The sequence below is a fragment of the Mus caroli genome, unplaced genomic scaffold, assembly GCF_978045245.1.
Source record: "Mus caroli unplaced genomic scaffold, Mus_caroli_1 scaffold_2, whole genome shotgun sequence".
NCBI lineage: Eukaryota > Metazoa > Chordata > Mammalia > Rodentia > Muridae > Mus > Mus caroli.
The window spans coordinates 48,365,450-48,387,199 of record NW_028227257.1 but is presented as its reverse complement, the minus strand read 5'-3'; the positions used below and the strand labels follow the sequence as shown (position 1 = coordinate 48,387,199).

General features: G+C 51.6%; 1 protein-coding gene across 1 annotated transcript; it reads right to left on the bottom strand.

The window, feature by feature from the left end:
- Positions 1 to 262: 262 nt before the first annotated feature.
- Adra1d (adrenoceptor alpha 1D) lies at positions 263 to 19,285 on the bottom strand. The gene is made up of 2 exons (XM_021156513.3): positions 17,397 to 19,285; positions 263 to 3,080 (listed from the first exon to the last, which is right to left on the bottom strand). The coding sequence occupies exons 1-2, from the start codon at positions 18,487 to 18,489 to the stop codon at positions 2,485 to 2,487; spliced, it is 1,689 nt and encodes a 562-aa protein (XP_021012172.1). The 5' UTR covers positions 18,490 to 19,285; the 3' UTR covers positions 263 to 2,484.
- Between the last annotated feature and the right edge of the window lie 2,465 nt (positions 19,286 to 21,750).

Below are 21,750 nucleotides of genomic sequence, written 5' to 3'. Positions count from 1 at the left end.
ATTGACAAGTGGAGTGGGTGAGATTCTGTGAGGAGTTGAGAAAAGGAATATAACCCTGTGGACCATTTAAGAGTAGACAGGGGAGCCTGTGGTGGAAGGAGGAGAAAGGAGAGGGAGACATGGATACCAGTCAGCTCCATCAGACTCTGTACATTAGAGAAGAGGTTGCAACAGGCTAGATGTCATTAACACAAGGGATGAGCCCAGGGAAACTGGAGGTCCCTGGCAAGTTGCAAAAGTATCCTAGGAAGAGTGTGGGAAGGAAAGGTGCGTGGTTAGATGGCATTTAGGGTCCTGAGGTGGGAAGCAGGCTAAGGGACAAACAGCATCATCCTTTAAAGCTTGCTTCAGTCTTTGTCACACCTCCTGTGACCATCCTTCACCAGGCATAGATGCCTTACCTATCCTTCAAGATCACATGAGGGCAAAGGCCTCCTGTCTTACCTGAACTTCAGGAACAGTTTCTAGTCAGACTTGTAGGATGGGCTAAGGGGCTATAGCACCCAGGGACCCAAGAAATGGTACGTTTCCCCAGATTTTCCTGAAGCCACCCCAGGGGCATCACGACTCCATCCACTCCTCTCTGCTGAGGTCCTGTCAGATCCAGGAGTGAGGTCAGCAGCTGTGCTTTATTAGCTACAAAATAAGATCCATGGAGGCCTCTGCTGAAGAGACCCTTGCTCCGGGCTCTGCAGCCTTCTGCTCCTCATTCACGCTCAGTTCCCGGTGTGAGCAGCAACAGTGTGCACAAGGCATAGGGCTGAAGCCTGGTCATGGATGACTGCTGTGCTTAGCACAAGTACTGAGTGGGACCCCAAACACCTAAGCTGGCATTTAAAGCAAACCTGGCCCCCTTCTACCAGAGAGATCAGTGCTCAGTAACTTGACATGGGGGGGGGCTACCAACTGACTGATTTCTGACTTGACCCATGGATCCTTCCACTGTGAGAAGCCTGCCCCCTAGCTTCAAGGAGGCCAGCAGGAACACAAGGGTCACGTTGGTGTAGGTAGCACATTCCCAGTGCCTGCTATAACTGCTTCTCTGAACCTGGGTGCTTTGAAAACACAGATCCCAGATTGCTTTGTAAACCACTTCCTTCTGATCCCAGCTACTACTCTTGTAAAATTAGCGTGAAAGGCTTGGAGTTTCAGGCAGACTACCTCCTTAGTAAAGGACAGAAACTTTTGGTTCACAACACCGATCCATGCTGGAGCCAGTAACTGGCTCTTCCAGTTTCAGGGTCTTGTTTAGAAAGGTAACTGATTGCTCCCAGTTATCAGTCCCATGCAGGTTGGATACATGCGGTTGATATTTTCTTTTCAGAGACTGATCCATGGGATGTATGTCTCAACTCAGAGCTAAGGAACATCACAGCTAGGTATGGCTTTTCTTAACATCCACACGCTTGTCTGTTTGGGTGTGTAGATTCTCTGTGATGATTTATCACTTGCATGATGTAGCCACTACGTTCCCTGAGGCCCTCAAAGCATTGCAGATACACCTGGGGTGGGGGTGGGGGGCGGTGGGGAGCTGATACAAAGTCTGTGTTTATGTGACTTTCAAAAGCCAACAAAACTCCAAAGTCCTTTAGTCTTGCTAAAAGACCCAAAGGACAGTGGTGACCCCATGGATAAAGGGGAGAACCAGTTCCCAAAGTATGTTTCTGAGCTATATGACCCTCCCTCCACACACCAGCAAGGTGAACACAGACTGTCCTGTGATGGCTAAGGATTTCAGAAGGCTCTATATGAATTACAGGCCAAAGATGGAGAGTTTGCACAGTCTGAACAAAATATAAGTACTCTTACCAATAAATAGGTCTCAAAATGATAAATAAGGCTCTCCCCTGTTGGCAGCCTGGAATCCCAGTGAGAAGTGATGGGCACAGACAGGCACAATGAACTATGTACACAGTGTAAACAGTAAGACCCCGGGGCGGGGGGGGGGAATGGTGAGGGATTCATACAGTTAGGAGTGTGGGGAAGGGGGCAGTGGGCCCAGGGCAAAAACAACAGATTTGTATGGCGGGCATCCAATATACCACCAAAGCTTGCTGTATGTCAGGTCCTATGGTAGTAGGTCCATTGACTTCCTCCAGGTGGCAGTAAGGAGTAAAACTGTCCACGGATCTTTTCCCTGGGAGCAGCAAAACAAGAATTTGTACCTCTTCCTCCCCAAGGGGAGTAGCCATACCTGAAGTCTTCTGCCTAGACATCAGGAGCTTGACTAAACAGTTTCTTAGACTGGATGAGAAGGGCGAATCCCGTAGCTCTTCCCTTTCAGGAAGAGCTCTGGACAACTATGTCCAGCAGGCGGCACCATAACCCACCACCTTCGGAGTGCTCCGACCATCAGGTCCAGCTCCGGTTGCTCTGAGGTGAGATGGAGCAGCCACCCTGGTCAGAGTTTTGGATCCGAAGGCAGCATCCCATAAAGCACCCCACCCCTGGCCCCAGCACCCTCCTCAGCCTGAGTTTCGGTCCTTAAATGTCAGTCTCCCGGAGGTTGCTGAGGTCGCCCGGCTCATAAGCCTGGCAGATGACAGCCTCTGCACCGTCTTGGGGGACGTTTAGGGACACTGCTTCTACCTCCGAGCGCAGGGCACACGCAGTCTCCGCGCGCCGCGCGCCCCCAGAGCGGAACTTATGGGACAGGCTGGACACCTTCGCACGCAGCTGGGTCGTGGGTCTCTGTAGCGGCCCAAGCAGCCTCCACTCCCGGAGGGCGGAAGCTGGCTTTCGACGGCCAGAGACCGAAGCCTGCGCCTCCGGCGTGTCTACGGAGCCCGGACCTGGGTGTGCAGTGAGGGCTAGGGGAGCCCCGGGGGGTGCGATGCGCGGGCTGGGGGCACAGTCGGAGCGCGGGTCGCCGGTCGAGGCTCGCCAGTGGTGGCCATAGACTCGCCAGAGGCGGCGGCGGCGGCGGCGACACTGGCAGCGCAGGAGGCGGAGGAAAGCGCGCTTGAACTCGCGACTGGAGCAGGGGTAGATGAGCGGGTTCACACAGCTATTGAAGTAGCCCAGCCAGAAGATGACCTTGAAGACGCCCTCTGATGGTTTCAGCTGAGGGAACAGAGAACCTGCGGAGTACAGAGACCAGGGTAGTTAGTTAACTGATGGGGTTAGGAGGGAGGTTGACAAAGGACTGCTGCGGACCTCAGAAGCTGAGTCACGAGGTGGGTGCTATCAAGGGGGCGGGAGTGTCTCTTTCTATGAACATAGATGGGGGAAAAGAACCATCTTCTCTTGTTTTCAGAGTCCGACCTGATAGAAAACTATTTGGGCACAGGCAACGAATCCCAACCAGAAAGAGACCAAACCACATTCAGCCAGTTTCATATAGAAACTGGAGACTGCATGTGCCCTGAGCTCGAAAAATGGAAACAATGTCCCTAAACGTTCCCCAAGATGGGGACAAAGGCTGTCATCTGCCAGGCTCATGAGCCTGGAGACTACAGCAACCTCCCAGAGACTGCCAGAAACAGGGCTGCACCAGTCTCTGTTGCGGAGCTTAGTTACTGCCCTCAGTGTGGAGGGCTCTCTGCTGAGGGCAGTCTCTAGAGGATGCCAGCAGGTCTTGTTCTTTAAGACTTTGATGTGGAAGTACGATTCTGCTACAAGTCTCACGTAAAAGTATTTTGACAACCTTTTCCAGCAAAAATGACTTCGTTCGCAATCTTTTGTTCTACAGCACTTGGTCTCTGTGTTGTACTCTACTGACTAAGCAGAGAAAGGGAGAGGTTTGCTCAGTGCTGGGTACTGTAGAGGAGTCATGAAACTGTGGTGCTGGCTCTGGGTGACAGTGTGACTACCAATGGGGCACCGACAGCTTCCAACCATTTCAGACTCAGGCAGGACGGGACAGGCACAGAGCCCGTGGCTATCCTGTAGGGTGAGCTCACCACATCTCATCTAGACTCCATAATGGAGGACCTTGAATGAAGACATAGCTTTCCTTCAGTGGGGGTGTTAGAGCTCTGGGTATTTTTAAGCTGGTGGGAGACCCAGTTCAGAGCACAATACCCGTGGCTGTCAAAATGTAGCCCTGTAGAGCTGTGCCCCGGAAAGGTTTGAGGAAAAGCTGGGATGGTTTTAGGCGGGGGAGCAGAACAGCAGGCAAGTGCAAACCGGCACTAAGACCTGGTTTTCCACAAATATCTCCATTAGTATCCCCAATATGGACTCCAAGGAAGCCATTCTCAGGGGAAGGAGACTGAGTGCAAAGGTGCCGTCCAGAGGCCACCTCTCACCTATCTCATCCTCAGCACAAGCGTCACTCTGGACAAAGCCTGCAGATCTGAGAGACAGAGAAGGCCAGGCATGGCATTCTCTGACAAATTCTCCCCCTGATTTCCCCCAATATGGCAGAGACCCTTGCATATCATCTACTATCCACATGGAGAAACAGTTCCTGATGCTAAGAGATGGTGGAAGGAGAGGACAGTACCCACCACACAGCCCAGCCTTTTCCCACCTGCTCATGCTGCCCCTGGCAAGCTACTTGGCCACTGAAAGCCTCACTTTCTTTCTCTGTGAGCTGGAGACAATAATAATTCTCTGGATGGGATTCATAAATTTCAGGGCTCAGTGCTTAGCAGGATTTTAATCTAAATGTGTTGGGCTAGAGATAATATAGATCAGTACTAGAGAACTCATGCAGCATTTGAGAGCCCCAGGTTCAATTCCTAGAACAGCAAGCAAACCAACCCACCAAACAACCCACCCACCCACTCATCCACCCCTAGTATCTACTTACCCCTCCCCTGCCCCGTGGCTTTTCAGAGAGGTACCACAGACTTGGGAAAGGACCTACTGACTGTATCTAGAGAGCAGTCAGAAACAGCAGCTGAAATACGGTGGGGTTACAGGTACCAGGGCTCAGCAAGGCTTATTTCCCCCTGCAGAAGGGTTAGGCAGTCCCTGGAAAATGCCCGAAGGAAGGACCCTGTCCTGCAGGAAGAGCGCCCTCAAGGATAGCATCCCTCAACGGCTGCAAAGTCAAGCCAAATGCTGGAAATGCCATTCTGACTCAGACTGCATTTTTTTCTGTTTAGCAGTGGCTGACACATCAGTGGACTATGTTGTCCAGTGGTTGTTGCCAGCCTGGTTTTATTCAGATATGTGGACAGCATGCCATGTTTTAGTGCTGTCCCAGTCTTACTGCAAACATTGATACTTTAATTTATACACAACTGACTTGTACAGAGTCTTCCTGGAACAGGGAATTTCTCACACCCGAAGGGGCTGGGATTCAAAGGCAGGCTTCCAGCCCCAACAATTTCCTTCTGCTTCCCTTGAGGTCTGACTTACTTTGAGTTTTCTCAGAAGCAAGCTCTGAGACAGGACAGGGTTCAAGCGCAAATGTTTAGCCTGATAGTGAAACACCTTGGGTAGCTGCTGACCGGTAAGTCAGTTGCTAATGTGGGAAACGGAGGCTTTACCCCTAAGGGGATTTTTGGGTTTTCCCACCAATGGTGAGAGATGTGGATACCTAATGCTCACCTCCATCATTCTCTAGCTGATTTCTTCACTAATTAAAATTCCCCACTTATATGGACTGCATTTTGGATGGGCTGCAAAAAGGAGTACGTTACGGAAGCCTGTGGGTAAGAGATGCAGGCAGGCACTTAGGAGTGGGCCTGTGCAAACTGGAGATCCGAGGGAGACAGGTGGGCCCCACAGCCTCTGCCACAATCAGTTCTTACTCTCTTTCTAACCACGGTGTGCAGATATACTGCTTAGGGTACTCAGGCTTCTTTGTCACAGTCTGCCAGAGACAGCTGGTGGACCCACCACTGCTTTACCTGCACATCCACCATCAGTGCAACAGCTCTGTTGCCGGTGCTGTGGAAGCTTGGTCCTCAGTGCATATCGAGGTGGGACAATGTGTAATGGATGGGACCTCGTGGAAGGTAGGTGGTGGTGGGGGGGTGGTGGCGGTGGTGGCGGTGGCTCCATTCTCATGGACGGGTTAATGCTGTCTGGTGGGAGTGGGCCAGGTCTTGTAAGACTGGGATAATTCTCACGACACCGGGATATAAAGCAAGACCACCACACATATCTATTTCTCTTATACTCTGCCATTTCCCCTTCCATTCTCTTCCATTCTGTGTTGCTCCCATAAGCCCTTCCTAGACACTGATGATGACGTTGTCTGGGCTTCCCAGCTATCAGAACTGAGAGACAAATAAACCTCTTTTCTTTATAAGGTTGTTAATCTCAACTATTTTGTTCTAGCAACACAGTACAGACTAAGGCTATGAAAGTCTCAATGGGTATATGGGAGTCTCGGGGGCTGAGGCTATACCACTCTCAGTACTCGGGCACACTCCTCCTTGGTTCTAGTGGGCTCACTCCCCAATCCTGAACATCATTCTCTGATTTCTTATGGGTACAAAGCCCAGCTGGGCAAACTTGCTTTAGGAGTTGTTTTTACCAAGGAGGCTACTGTGTGCTGCCAGTCGTAGTCTCTACCTTTCTCCAGTCCCCCAGTGCTGCAGCCCTGCTCTGGCACTCTCTGTCTGCAGTGTGTCTTTGCATGAGCTATGCGGGCACTCTGCTCTCTGTGGTTGTCCCTGATGCTCTTCTTACATACCTGGCAGTGTGTAAGAAGTGACAGCTTCACATGGGGTGCCTTCCACCTACTTCCAGTTTAGACACAAGGAGGTCCTCCTATTTGGGCTTCCCTCAGCCCCTCACCCACACCCCTGTTCAGTTTCCACTCTGCTGGCTTGGTTGCATCCACCTGCCTTCCCACAAGTCCTGCATGAGGGGTGTTAGTTTTCTGAAAAGTGTGGTTTCCCAGTCTATGCAGCTACTGGGAGGTGGTGGAACCTTTAAGAAGTAGGGACTAAAGCCGAGCTGTGGTGGCATACGCCTCTAATCCCAGCACTCGGGAGGCAGAGGCAGGCGGATTTCTGAGTTCGTGGCCAGCCTGGTCTACAAAGTGAGTTCCAGGACAGCCAGGGTTACACAGAGAAACCCTGTCTCGAAAAAAAGAAAAAAAAAAGTAGGGACTAGCTAGAGGATTTAGCTCTCTCTCTCTCTCTCTCTCTCTCTCTCTCTCTCTCTCTCTCTCTCTCTCTCTCTCTCTCTCTCTCATCCTCTTCTGTTTTTAGCCACTCACTGCTGCCATGACATGCTTCCCCACCACCTGCCCCCAAACGGCCAGTCAGCCAATCAGACTGCAGCCTTCCAAGCAATGACCCAATAAGAAAGCTCTCCCCTTTTCAGTTAGCTGTCTCAGGATTTGTCACAGAGCCTGCTAACACCCTAACACCGATGTGGTTGGTATAAGAGGTATAGTTTAGTGTCCTGCAATGTGGACACTGCTGGTCACAAAAGCATCTGTCCGGTCAGCAGGTAAATGTGCTGGCTGGCTCAGCCTGGCACACACTGGGCCAATGAAGGCAGGGGCTCCTTTTAGCTGGTTTATCCCAGGCCAGTGTTCTCTCTCAAGGAGCAAAAAGGCAGGCTGAGGAGGAGCTCCTGGGATCTGGGCTAAGACAGAGAGAGACATGAGCAAATAGGTCAAGCCCTGGGGAGGACAGGCAGCTCTAAGGCCGAGGGGCAGGCTCTGTGACTAACAGTCTCTTCTGGCATCCCCAGAAAGGAGCATGTCCTTGGCAGGTTATCAGAATTCACAGCCAGCCCTGAGCATAAGTTGCGGCTGACCATGAACTATCAGGCTGTGTCCCCCCACCCCCGCTTTTGCACTCCCTCCATTACTGATGTCTGTGGAGAGCATGCTAGCCCTCTGGCTGAGAGATCCAAGGAGGTAGAAACCTGCCATCTTCTGATACTCCTTCATGCCTCCTCCCACTAGCAGGGTCAGGAGAGAAGGAACACAAACCCAGGATGCCCCCTATCTCTCAGTTGGACATTTGGTGCTCACAGACTCTCCTCCTCAAGAGATTCTGGACCTCTGTCCCTTACAGCCAGACAGATGTCTCTGATAAAGTACTTGAACTGAGGATCTGTAAGGGAGACCCCGTAAGGATCGAGCTAGACATTCATCTTGGGGAAGTAAGTTCCGGGTAGAGGAAAGAGCATGAGCCAAGGTCCTGAGGCAGCAAGAATACCTCACAGTGCAGAGAAAAATCCAAGAAGTTCAGATGGCCACAGAGGAGAGGGAGGGAAGTAGGGAGAATGAAAAGAAACACTTGAAAACAATCATGGAGGGCTGTCAGGAAGAGGTGGCCTAGGTGAGATCTGTACCCCATAGAGATTAAGAGGACACAGAAGGGCATACTGAAGGGCACTGAGGTGAAGGGTCACTGGCAGAGTCTTCTTGTTTGAGATAGATCAGGAATGGGCCAGATGTTCTTCAGGGCTCCAAGATTGCCTGCTTCAGGACTGTTTGGCTCTCCAGAGCTGGCAGAGAACCTTGGCCTTGGCCTCTGTTATGGGCTGAGGGACACAGGACATGGTAGGGCAGCTCTCAGAGTTCACGATGGATGGAAGCCCAGGCTCTCAGACTCTGGCCTCCTGTGAGCCATGTGCCAGGCTCTACAGATTATCTCTTCTCATCCACCTGACTATCCCTTTATGCTCCCATTCTGGTCCTGTTCTTCCCCCACTCTGTGTCACTCCCTTATACTGGTCTCCCCTGAGTCACTCTGTGGCCTCATGCATGTTGAGTGACAGAGTCTGGAGGTTTGCAGTGGTCCCTGTGCTCATTGAGGCTGCGCTGGTTCTAAGAAGAAGCCTCTCTGGACAACACGGAGGGTGCTCCTGGGTTTGTGCAGGATAGAAACTTCTGCCTAGGACAGAAGGTTCCTCCTGGAAGTGGTCACCATGGGCAGGTGTCCCAGCATTGAGCAACCTTGACACTGCCCAAGCACAGGGCCAACATCTGTTTTGTTTTGTCACTGGCAAAGTGGGGAAGGCAAATCTTCCACTACCCAGGGCTTAACTCAAGAACCATGGGGTTTCAGCTTTGGTCTGTCAGAGAAGGAAGAAGCTACCCAGGAAGAAGCTAGGCTCTATGAGCATGCTCAGATCCTCCTCATGACCCGCAGCTAGTGCAGAAGGACATTTGGCACAGAGCCTGGGGGATTTGTGCAGGGGCTGAGGGATGGGTGATGTTTAACACTGAAAATATGGCTACAGACATTTTACCCTGGACCAACCCAGTCTCTCATTCAGGCAAGCAATAATAACAAGAACTCTGGGGCCAAAGTGCCCGGGTTCCAATGCTAGACCTTATGCTAAGGGAGCTGAGAACTTTGGTCATATTATTCAGCCACCCTGTCAATTTTCTCACGCGCACAGCAGCACTGACGTCATGGCACTGTTAGGAGGGTCAGCTCCTGCTAGGAAGGTTGACAGTAGTCGGCACAGAGGACACGTGTGATATTTGGCTGATTTGTTTAGGAAGGGCGGTGGGAGTGGGAAAATGAGACAGGCTGAAGAGAAAGATGCTCAGTGGGGGTGGAAGAGGAAGTGAGGGTGATGCTCAGGCTGTGGGCACCAGAGGGTGATGAGAGATGTCGCTTGCTTGCACGTGGGACGATGGTAACTAGCAGGCTCAGGGGGAGTGAGCTCAAGTGTTGGGGTGTGGGAGTGCAGATGGGGTGAGGGACCCAGGATGTCCAGACCTTTCATAGCTGCTGCAATTAAGCCAGATTGGCACAAGGGTCCCAAACAGGGGGTGAGAGTCAGGGGGTGATGTGCACACTACAGAACTCATGCAAGGAGGAGGGACCAGAGCTGTCTCCCAGACTGCAGAAGGTCAGCTGACATCTTTTCCCTAGATCCCCTAGGGAGACAGCCCTGCCAGGACCTTGATTGGAGGACTTTTGACCTTCAACCCCAGAAGATGATTCATTGTTGTAAGCCTCTAAATCAATGGCCATTTGTTACTGCAAGACAGAAAATTCATATGGTCTGAAGGCCTCGAATGTGGACTTGAAGTTAAATGGGGCTCAGAGGGGGAAGAAGGACCTCCTAAGGAGGCCGAGGGTACCACCAGAGAAGTGTGCAGGCAGGGTAAGACCTGAGGGATGCTGAGAGTCCAAGAGGCAAGGCTGACACAACAGGAGAGGATGAAAGGACTTGAAACCACCCTGGAGTGTGACTCCTGGGTTGCCACTGGTGACAGTGCCAAAGGCAGGTATGTGCCTTGCGGGAGAGGAAGCTAGCCCTGAGTGTGCTGAGACATGCTGGTGAGGAGAGAAGGAGGAGAAGGGGGAGGAGGAGGAGGAGGAGGAGGAGGAGGAGGAGGAGGAGGAGGAGGAGGAAGAAGAGGACCAATATCAGAATATTCTTTAGGAAGTGACAAGGGATGTTTTACAAGTAGCTATGAGGGAGGAAAGATACCCCACATAAGGAAAGGAAGTCCTTATGCGGGGTGTGTGTGTGTGTGTGCGCGCACATATCTCAAGACAGCTCTAGGTAGGTCTTGTGCTGCACGTATGAAGGGAGATGGAAGATACAGAAGGTTGGCAGAAACTGGTAGAAGGAGATCCACTAGAAAGGAAAGAACTTAAGAGAATTAAAGCTGAAGGAAATCTACAGAGGTGCCCGAGGACACCCTGAGGCTGCCCCTGGGCAGAGAGCTAGGTAGAGTTGTTAACTCTTTGGCATTCTCAGCTAGATGGTTTGTACTAACTCTTAAAGCTGACTGTCCCATTCTCAAGAATCTTATAACCTGGGTGTTGGTGTTCTTCAGTAACACAACAATTGTCTATAATGAGGATATTTACACTACAGGAATGGGAAGATGCTACAAATCCCTATCACCCCAGAGCCAACGAGAACGCATTAATCAGCACACCACGGGCCCAGTTCTGGATTTGAGACTCACAGGAGTTAAGATATGGGAAGGAGTTAAAGGTACACAGAGCAAATGAAGTGCTAAGTCATGGGATTGGCTGGCTCTCAGGAATGGGAGGCACAGTTAGAGACAGGGAGGCAAGAGCTAGGCTGAGGCTGAACTCAACATACTGAGAGCTAAGGATGGAGGACAGAGCAGGTGGACTCACACAGAGATCCACTGCGATGAGAGAGAGGAGCAAGGTGGGCCCAGGGACTCTAACACGGCCCTGGAAGGACAGAGGAGAGGGAGTCAATCTAGTCTGGAGGGTGAGGTGCCATCATAGACCAGACTCAGCATAATGGTGCCTCGCTGACGACTAGACCAGGAATTAGAGTTGGGGGAGACAGTTTGTGACCCTAATAATTAGCTATGATAAGTGCTTCTGGGTTTCCTAAAAGTATTGTATTTCTTAACTCTATCCCTAACCTGAACCTGGACCAGAACTGATGCTAAACGAGATGACAGTGTCTGTCAGCAGCTGAGGACTCACTTTGTGGCCTGCTAACTGTCATCTTCCCATGAAAGAGAAACAATAAAAGCCAGGTCTGGGGCCGGAAAAGTACCAGCCAAGCCTGAAACTCTCAGTCGCCTGGAAAGCAAGGGCACACATGGATCCTGAAGGCATCTCAAAGGTTTCTGAAGACAATTTGTGGTCAAGCACACACCTCACAGGCACCACACAATAGCACAGACGCCTCTCCCCCCCAACCATGGCACTAGAAAATGTCTTGAATACCAGAGAATGATGTCTCTTCTTGGACCTCAGTTTCTCAACAGGAGCTGTTAAAGCTTCAGTCTGGTAAGATGACAGGAGCTAGGGACCAGTTGCACCACACTGTCTCTATAGTTAATAATACTGTGGGCACCCACGATTTTAGTATAAAACAAACAACCGATACAAGACTCTGATAAACTAAAAAGAAATGGAATAAACCATGGGGCTGTTCTGTGTCCTCCAGACCCTTGGAAAGCAGAATATGCAAAGGCACAGGCTCTGTCACTCCCCTTGAGTTGCACAGATTTGCAGAGCACCTACTCTGCTAAGGTGCCACACAGACACAGATCAGGTTTTTGGATTTGCATGCACTAAGGTAAGTATGCATGCCTTAAATATGTAACATGATGACGACGCTTGCACCTGGCCCCGAGCAAGACACAGAACATTTCCAGCACCACAGAAAGTTCTAGCATTCACTTTCAGTTGGCACTCATTGTCCCCATTACACACAACCACTATCCAGATATTTTTTTTAAAAAAAATTATCACTTTGATTGCATTTTGCCTGTTTTTGAATGTCTAACACATAGAATCATATAATACATACTATGTTCCTGATCTGGCTAACTCTGCCCAGTAGAATGTCCATAAAATTCACTTTTTTTCCTTGTTGTATAGTAGTCTAGTCTCTGACTAAGCTGTTTATTTTTCCATTCTCCTGTTTGGGCTTCATCTCTGGATATGTCTTCCCACAGACTGCCCATTCCAGGTCTGTCAAGCCTGGGTTTCCCACCAATGCCGCCACTCTTCTGTGCCTATCAGGTAAGACTCTTTGGCCTCACACTGGTGGACACTGAATGTTGACAGCTTAGTGCATTGGGACAAGCAATGAACTATGTCTGAGGGTCAGAGATGTTCTCCGTACCAGGGAGGCAGGCTATGAAAGAGAGGCCCAGCTATGGCTCCCAGATGGCGGAATGGGCTCATGGTTTTGGATGGGCTGTGTGAGCTTTTGTCAGAGCCTCTGAAGCTGCCCTGGGTGGTGGCATTGAGAGGCTAACAGTGGGTCCTAGAGGTATAATTTAGTGGTGGAGCACATCTCTTAGGGTTTAGTCCTCACCACTGCAAAAAATAAAATATCCGTAGAAGCCAGTGATGCTTGGTCAAAAACCAGAGAGATGGAAATGAAAAGCTAGGATCTGCCAGTGTCATCGGAAGGCAAGAGGTGAGGCTGCAAACTGTATGTGGAGGGTTCCAGAGCAGCCCTACTTCTGGGCCTCACTGAGGGGCGCTTGCCACGTAGATCACAGAGCCTTGAAGACTCTGAGGACAGGTATGACCCCCAAAGGCTCCCTGAAGATAACAGATGCTTTTCTGCAACTGGGTGCTTGCGAGGGGCCGGGGTCCCTGTCCTCTTGCTCCCTTTGGCATAATAGGAATTTAGGAGAGGCTGCCTTACATCTAACTAAACACTTAGCCTGAATGGATGGTGGTGAGCAGACCCATGCACCATATGTCCCTGATCAGGTGGCACTTCCATCCTGGCAGCGTACCCCTATGCTAGCCATCCTCCATCTTGAAGCTTTTCAGAGAAGTCCTAGGTAGTGGCTCTGACTGCTACCTTTGCCCACACACACCGAAGTAACCAGGGTCCATTTATATAGCTTCTTATGATGTTCTCCATGGCACCTAGACCTATGCCAGCTTGCTTGGGACCAGAGGAAATGTGTCTGTCCTTGGCAGGGCTATCAAGAGCTCTCCCCCCCCCCCCCCCGCCCACATAGGCTATGTCTGTATTCTTTCCAGTCTGACTTGGAGTGCTTCTGCGAGTGATCAGGAAGTACTGCCCAGTTCAGCCTTGTCTGTGGGGTTGCTGCTGTGCAGATGCACAGCAAGAAGGCAGACAGGCCTGTGGCCATTCGCCGGGGCAAGGGCTGCCGGTGTGCACCCACAGCAGTGGCACCGGGAGCTCCTTTCCTGTGCTGCCTGGAGCTGTATGTAGTATAGACAGGTAATGTCTAAGGTTCCCATTAAGTTCCCTCTGCCTCCTGTGGAATATATGCCCCATGCTTATTCCTTATGGAGAGAGTGAGGTAGACATGATGTAATAAGATGACCCGTTGTTTATCTGGGACCTTTATGATTTTGTGTGCCTGGCATCTGTCCTCAGGAAGCCTCACAGTTCAGCACACCTGTTATTGTTGGTCCCTCTTTGCAGGATATTTGCTTGACCAATAGCACATTACTCTTTCTGGAGGGGACAAGGTCTCACTAAGCAGACTGCTTTGGCACCCTCAGTGTTCAGGTTACATTTGCTGTGACCTGCCAGCATGGTGGGACTGGAAGGTCACAGTTTGCAGCTCTCAGTTCCAGCATCCTCTGGGATCCCAGACTTTCCTCTCAAGCTCTAGCTACCCTACATCTGTTGTCTCTGCTCACCAGCTACATCTGCATTGCTTCTGGGTCTCCTGAACATGAATGGTGTGAATGACAGCACTGTGGGCTGCTAGTGGCTCCCAGAGAGTGGCCGTGTGGTTGTTTCATGTCTATAGCCATGGCCTTTGTAGACAGACATCGAGCTTTCCCAGTGCCTCTGTCTGGTGCTTGTCACAGCTGGCACACTCACGTGGACCTGAAGGTTTCCCACCTGTGCAGCTGTACTCTTTCTTCTCGAAGCTGTCTTTCCTGACTTCCTTTTGGTTCTTTCTAAATAGTTGCTCCCCTGTCTTCCATCCTTCTCCTGCTATCTTCCTGGAAGACTATACTCCATGATCCTGTAAGTACCCTCATCTCAAACCTCTCTGTCCAAATTCCCTGAAGCCTTTATCCTAGCACCTCCAAGGTAAGACGTGTTGGCTCCTTGAAGGCCATATTCCCCACCAAGTGTCGCAGCTTAGAATGCTCATTCATGGGCACATCTTCCCTTGCAAGCCTTGGGCATGTCTGTGCCTCCTGGCCCCCTTCCTGCCTCAACAGCCTCCAGGCCACTCTCTCCCACAGCAGCCTCTGCCTTCCTCTTTGCCCTCCAAACTACACAGGGCAGAGTGGAATATTCTGCTTCTTTGCTTGGCATCTGTCCTGTTTGCTTGTCACTGCCAACTCCTCAGGATTAAGCTCTGCCAGGAATTTGAGTTGGCATGCACATCCTAAAACATACAACTTAATAGCTTTGCATATTCATACATCCATGTAACCCCCTTTTGGAGACAGATGTAGATATCTTTAAGGCTCCCATAGCATGTAGGAGGAGCAGCAGAGACACAGGGACAGGGAAGGAGCAGTGCATGCCAACAAGGGGCAAGAGTCATGGGGATTTAGACATGATTTCCTGGAAGATGGGAACATGTGATCTGGGCCTCTTTAGTAGCAGTCTTTTGCTATGTTGACTTTAGCCACGAAAGATGAGAACAACCTAATATTCAGGAGGAGACTGGATCGACACCCCATGCAACCACTTTCCAATGCACTAATAATGGCCCCACACTGCATGAATCTCAAGGGCATAATGTTGGGTAAAAAATGCAGACTGAAAAGGAGATGCACAGTGGGTGCCATTGGTACAGACTCCGAAGACACACAGAACAGTGCTGCAGATCAAAATGAATGCAGATGCGTGTAGTCCGTGCATCAGCACACACGTGTGGTCCCAGCATCAGCACACACGTGTGGTCCGAGCATCAGTACACGTATGTGATACAAGTGGTAAGTGCCAGCATTCTCTCTGGGGAGGTGGAAGAGGAAGGGGTCACTGAGTTCAGCTGTCATGTATTCTGTGAAAGCAGTGAGGAGAGGGGCTAGAAGATAGATATGGCCAGGCCAGTACAAGCTCAGTGTGGGTGACCATAGGACCATGGGCGCTTATTATATTAGTTTCTCCTCATTTGTGCTTTATTCTGTAACAGGAAAGCATTGAAAAGAATTAAAGGAAAATGTAAAAAAGGTAGGTGACATTTCCTACCAGGCCGAGCGTTCCCTGTAGGTACTGAGGTGAGCCAAGACACAAACAGGTAGGGGAATTAGGTGCCTTTGAACAGGTTCCAAAAGGCAAAGCCAGGGCGGGGCTGAGTGGGATGGCCTTGGGGCGGGGGAGGGAGAGCACACACAAAGGTGATTGCTACATCTTTCCCCTCTTCCAACTTCACTGCTGTCATGCTCTCTGATCCCAAAGAGGACTCAGGCTCGATGATTTTCAAGTGGGGGATTTATTCCTTCTCCTGAGCTGGGGGTTGGTGTATGGCACTCACATATGCCTCAGTTACACTCATGCTAACACTCACTGGCTCTCACAACACATGTGGAGGTCAGGGTTATCACCACCATCACCATTCTCACTTAAAAATGAAGAAATGGAGGCCCAAGGCTACATAGCTGGTGAGAGACAGAGTGGGGATTTGAACTCCAGCTGCTGACACCAGGGCCGGTGCCCCAGTGAGGAACAATGCCCTTATATTCCAGGCACCGTCCTGGGTGCTGCTCTGGGTTCAGTGACCATACAGTTGAAAGGAAAATCTGGAAAGCCAGTGAAGGTGTGAAACACAAGCCAAAGGGGCTTATAAGTAGAGACCCACAGGTTGGGAGTTAGGTAAGAGGTTTGGGGCCAGTCCAGACTGAAATAATCAAAGGGAAGACCAGAGGTCTGTAACAGGCTTGGCCTGGAACTAACCCACTGAGGGTCAGGGCAGGACAGAGAGAGGCAGCCCTTCCTGGAATAACCCCTTTCAGATGGGGAGGACATCTGTTGGGGATTCCTTCAGTTCATGCCCATGGTCCTACTGTAAATACTAAATAGTGACCTAGTTTGGTATGGACAATAATAACCTTGAAGGCTACCTTCTGTAGACTATGGAAGGCAGTTTTTGGATTTTGTTCCCAAGTAGTATGAGGACATCCAGGGACTTGTAGAAGGGTCACACAACTGAGTTACGATATACAAAAGTCACTGTGGCTGCTGCTGCTGCTGCTGCTGCTGCTGCTGCTGCTGCTGCTACTGCTGCTGCTGTTGCTGTGTGTGTGTGCGCGTGCGCGTGCGCGTGTGCGTGTGTGTGTGTGTGTGTGTGTGTGTGTGTGTGTGTGTGTGCGTGTGCGTGTGTGTGCACCAGGAGAGGTTGCAGTCATAGCAAAGTGACTCAGAGCAAAGAGCCTGAGACAGGCTGTCCCTTTCTCCTTTCTGAGCTGGTTCTGGCCCTTGGGCCCTGCTCCAGGGCCTTCAGAGAGGCTCAGGGGGTGGGAAGAATCCCTTGAGAGCAGTTGTACCTCCCCCAGGACTGCAGGGCCCTTGTAAGGGAACTAGTTCACTCTGTAAAAGACTATAAACAATAGTAATTGTCCACCTGACAGACTTCCTATCCTGTCCTTCCCACCCCCACAAGTCCCCTCCTCTAACCTCTTCAAGAGAAGATTTCAGAAGGGAAAGCCCACAGGGTTCTCCCAGATACCAGTGGGGCCAACTGAAATGGATGTCTATGGAGAACACAGCACTTACGTCTGCTGAGCTACAAGGTGGCTGGCTGGCTTGGGTCTGCTGCCAGTGAATGCATGTGGGCTCACCCACAATCTATTTCCAGAGATGGGTATCTATGGGGATCACACACACTGATCACATCATACAGATTGATGTTTGCTCAGATTTCCAAGGAACTAAAGCATGACCGAGGTTTGTAACATCTACAAAGGGTAAGAAAGAGTGAGAAGCCTGTTTAGGGAAAACACATTAGTATCAAGAACCCCTCGCGCTCTCTCTCTACCACAGTAAGCGAACAGGAAGTTGATAAACTTTCACAGTTAGGTTGTGGGTCATCTAAGCTTTCCAGGTAGGGACCGCCCCATAGGGGAAGGGTCTAAAGTGAGGGAATCACTCACCCAGAGGCAGGACGAAGAAGAAGGGGAACCAGCACAGGACGAAGACACCCACGACGATGGCTAGGGTCTTGGCAGCCTTTTTCTCGCGGGAAAACTTGAGCAGCCTTACGGAGAGCGAGCTGCGCAAGGTGTGCCCCTTGCTACTCTGTGTCCCCGGATTTCCTTTGGCGCTAGTGGCTGCGCCGCGGCAGTGGATCCTCAGAACCACCTCGGAGGCCTTGCCCGGCTCCCTCTTGATGCCTGCCTCGAGGCTGCGCGTGGTGCTGCGCGCGACCACATACACGCGGCAGTACATGACCACGATCACTGCCATGGGGAGGTAGAAGGAGCATACGGAAGAGAAGATCGCATAGCCCACCTCCTCGGTGATGCCGCAGAAACGCTCATCCGGGGGCACTGGCTCCTTCCAACCTAGTAGCGGTCCCACAGATACCACCAGGGCCACTGCCCAGAGCAGAGCCAGAATGGCAGCGGCCTTGCGTTCTGTCATAATGGCTGGATACTTGAGCGAGTGGCGCACACCCACGTACCGGTCCACAGAGATGGTGCAGAGGCTAAGGATGGAGGCAGTGCAGCATAGCACGTCCACCGCGGCCCATACATCGCAGAAGGTCCGGCCGAAGGCCCAGAAGCCTAGAACCTCCATAGTGGCTGAGAAGGGCAACACAGCTGCACTCAGTAGCAGGTCAGCCACCGCTAGGTTCACGATGAAATAGTTGGTGACAGTCTGCAAGTGGCGGTTGCAGGCCACCGAGAGGATGACGAGCAGGTTGCCCGCCACAGCGGTGAGGATGAAGGCGGCTAGGAAGACACCCACTCCCACGCCCTGAGCACTCACCACTAGCCCCCCGACGGCCGCCGAGCCATTCACCTCGCCGCTTGCCGCGGCCCCCGCTTCTGCCGTGGAGCTCTGGTTGTCCTCGCCGCTGCCGGTTCCCACCACAGCGCTGCCGCCTGTGGCACCCGGCACGCCGCCCACCGCCGGACCCTCGGGGCCAACCGTGCCAGCTCCGCCGCCCGCGCCGGAGCCCCCAGTGCTACTGCTCGCCCGGGGTCCTTCGAAAGTGACGCTCAGGATGTCGCGGAAAGTCATCTCACGGCGCAGCCGTCGGGGCCCGAGCCCAGGCACAGGGCGAGCAAGTGGCGGGGAGGGAGCCCGCGGGCATCGCCGCAGCGCCCGAGCCAGCCCCGCGCGCCAGTCCCGTCGGTCCTGCCCAAGTTCCCGCGGCAGAGGGGCCACAGGGGAGCGGTGCTGCAGGGAGAGCGGGGCGGAGGTCACCAGGCCGTGAAGGTCCCAACGGGAACGGGCTCTGGCGGTGGCTGCGGAGTCACAAGGAAAGAAGGGCCGGGGCCGGCTCCCTGCTCCCTGCTCCCCTCTCCAAGCCTGTCCGGGCGAGCGGTGGCTCCTCCGGGAGCGTCAGTGCAGGCGGCGGCCTCTGCAGCGCAGGGGACTCTGCGCGGGGGCGGGACGGAGGAGGGGCGGCGGGGAGGGAGGAGGGGGCGGCCGGCGCGAGCCAGCGAAGGGGCTCCGTGCGTCCAGCGGCTGCGGGGGTCCTCGCCGGTGCTCACGACCGTCCTCTGTCCTAGCTGTCCCCTTATCCTCCTTTCCTCAGCTCTCCCGCACCCCGGCTTTTGCCCCAGCGCTCCTCGCTGCCTCCCTTCCTCTCTCTAGACTTGCGGTCACTCTCTGCTTGCCCTTGCCCTAGCGGAGCATACAAGGTGTGATTCCCCGGGGCTCCGGGCTCCCGGCTTCTGCCGCCAGAGTGCAGCAAGAGCCCAGGATCTGTGGGTTCAGGGCTGGATGATTAAAAAACGCTGCCACTTGAGAACGTCTGGATGCGGTTTGATGCCCCTCCTCTTATTTTTAGGGCAACTGGCCAGCCCAAGATCTCAAAACCCACTATGGTGCGATGGTGGCATTGAGACAGCCCTGAAGGGGTCAAGATGCTTGGGCGTGGGTTGAAGATGGGCGTGACTGGCGTGAGACCAGATGGTGTGGCCACAGCCCTAGGACTTTGCCCACACTCTGAATAATACCAACTTTGGCCCTGCAACTCTACTCTGCATCAGAAGTCAGAATAAATCTTCCTGCTGCTACTCGAAGTACTCGGGACTCCCTCTGGGCAGAAAAGGTCACGTTATGGAGGGTGGGAAAGGTTACTGCAGGGTGCTTAACAGGGAGGGAGCAGAGTAGCTTGCCTCCACCATCCAGACTCCGCCCTTATTGGCGTCTTGTGCCTCGGTTCCCCACATGTGAAAATGAGAGTAAGATTCACTGTGTTAGCAGCGCCACCAAAGTAGTGCCCACACTTCTCAGAAGAGTGGAGAATAGTGGGGTAAAGCCTGAACAGGAAGAACAGAGGGGAGAGGGGATGGGGCTGTGCTAGGAAGCAGGGACGTAAAGGAAAGAGAAGGGAGGGAGGAGGACCAATAGGGAGAGACACAATGCCACTGGACCACCCCAGCCTTCTTCTGGCCTCCTCAGGCAACTGTACTTAACATGGTGCACATAAACTCATGTAGGCACACACATGATGTGCGCGAGCGCATACACACAAGTGCAGGCACAAATACATCTTCAAAACACTACCTTTCATTCTTCACCATTTCTTCCTTTCCTTGACTTGGCTTATGGAAGCGAGGCCATAGAGATGCTGGAGGATGCTCTGAAAATGTCATGTGCATGTCCTTGGTGCCTGGTTTATTCCTTGTTGCAGATGGTGGGATGGTAGAAACAATGAAAGCCTCAGTTGTGGTGTGACATGAGCTTTCTGCTTCTCCCATCCTGCAGACCATTCACTGAACTGGATCCACAAGAGCTGAGCCCTTGGCAGGCAAAGTATGACTTATACACACACTGCCTTCCTAGGGCAGATATTCTGATAGGAACTTGTACCTGGGGAGTGAATACTGGAATTGTCTTACTGTAGGGTCTTCAGCAACTCTCTGGGACCATTGCCTTCTTTATAGCCAAGGGCAAATGGAATTGGAATAGAACAGAGTAAAGCAAAGAGATTCAAGACTTCAAACCAGCATCTTAGAGAAGTGTTGGCTGGATTGGGACAATCTAAGTCTGACCCTCTGGGCCCTCCTTGCAAGCCTCCCCACTGGTTCTCAAAGCACTGTGAGCTCCTGGAGTCTCATGGGCATAGCGCTGGCTTCCTGATCCTGTAGAACCTGCTTTGTGGTTCAGCAGAAGGGACTTTGTTTAAGATGGAAGACTAAGTTCATGTTATGTCAGAAACAGACATGTTTGTCTTTCTATATGTCAGGACTTGTGGAATAATCAGTAAAATCACAAGCTATGTTAGCTTACTTGACTGAAATTTGCTGAATAATGCTGATTTTGCTTGATAACTGGTCATTGCCAGTCTCTGGTTCTCTCTTTCCCCTCTCTCTTTTCTGTCTCTCTCTTTCTCATGTGTGTGTGTGTTGTACGTGTGTGCACACATATGGGTTATGTGTGAGAGGTCAGAGATTGATATTGGGATGACTTTATTAATAGCTTCTCCATTTTATTTATTTTAAAACTTGTTTTATTAAATGTATTTTAATTTTATGTATATGGGTATTTTGCTATGGGTTATGTATATGGGTATTCAGTGCCCAGAGAGGTCAGGAAAGGGTATTGGATATCTTGGAATTGGAGTTATTGATGGTTGTGGGCCAACATGTGGGTCCTGAAAATCAAACCAGTGCACTTAACTGCTGATCCATCTCTACAGCCTCCAGTTTACTTTTTGAGACAGGGTCTCTCACTGAACCTGGAGCCTGCTGATCATCTAGACTAGCTGGCCAGCTCTAAACTCTACATGTCTCTGCTACTCCATGGCTAGGGTCTCAGGACACACCACACTACACCTGATTTTCTGAAGCTACTGGAGATCCCAACCCAAGCCCTCATGTTTACACAGAAAGCACTTTACCCACCGAGCTATTTCTTCAGCCCCAAATCACTGGTTGTTGGATTCCAGTCTTAATTACTAATATTAATTCTCAGGTCCCGTTTTTTGCTTTTTATATAATCATGCTGCAGAATGTCTATGAAAGGGTTAATGAGGCCTTGGGGTTCAGAGAAGCTGTCCTGAAGCTGGAGGCAAAGAGTTGCTACAGTTGTAAGAGAATGTATGGAGGGACTCAGAAAGGAAGCCTTACTTACAGGGGTGGGTGCAGGGTATACAATTCAGAGCCAATGGCAGGCCATTTGAGGGTTGGCTTGCTGGCTGAATGTCATGGGCAGGAGAAAGTTCTCTGGAGTGGGAGCCCAGGGACAGAGGCAGGAGTCCTGTACTGCACAGTTTTCTTGGATGAGGCTTGTGCTGAGTGGCAGGGTGACTAACCAGTATGCTTGCTT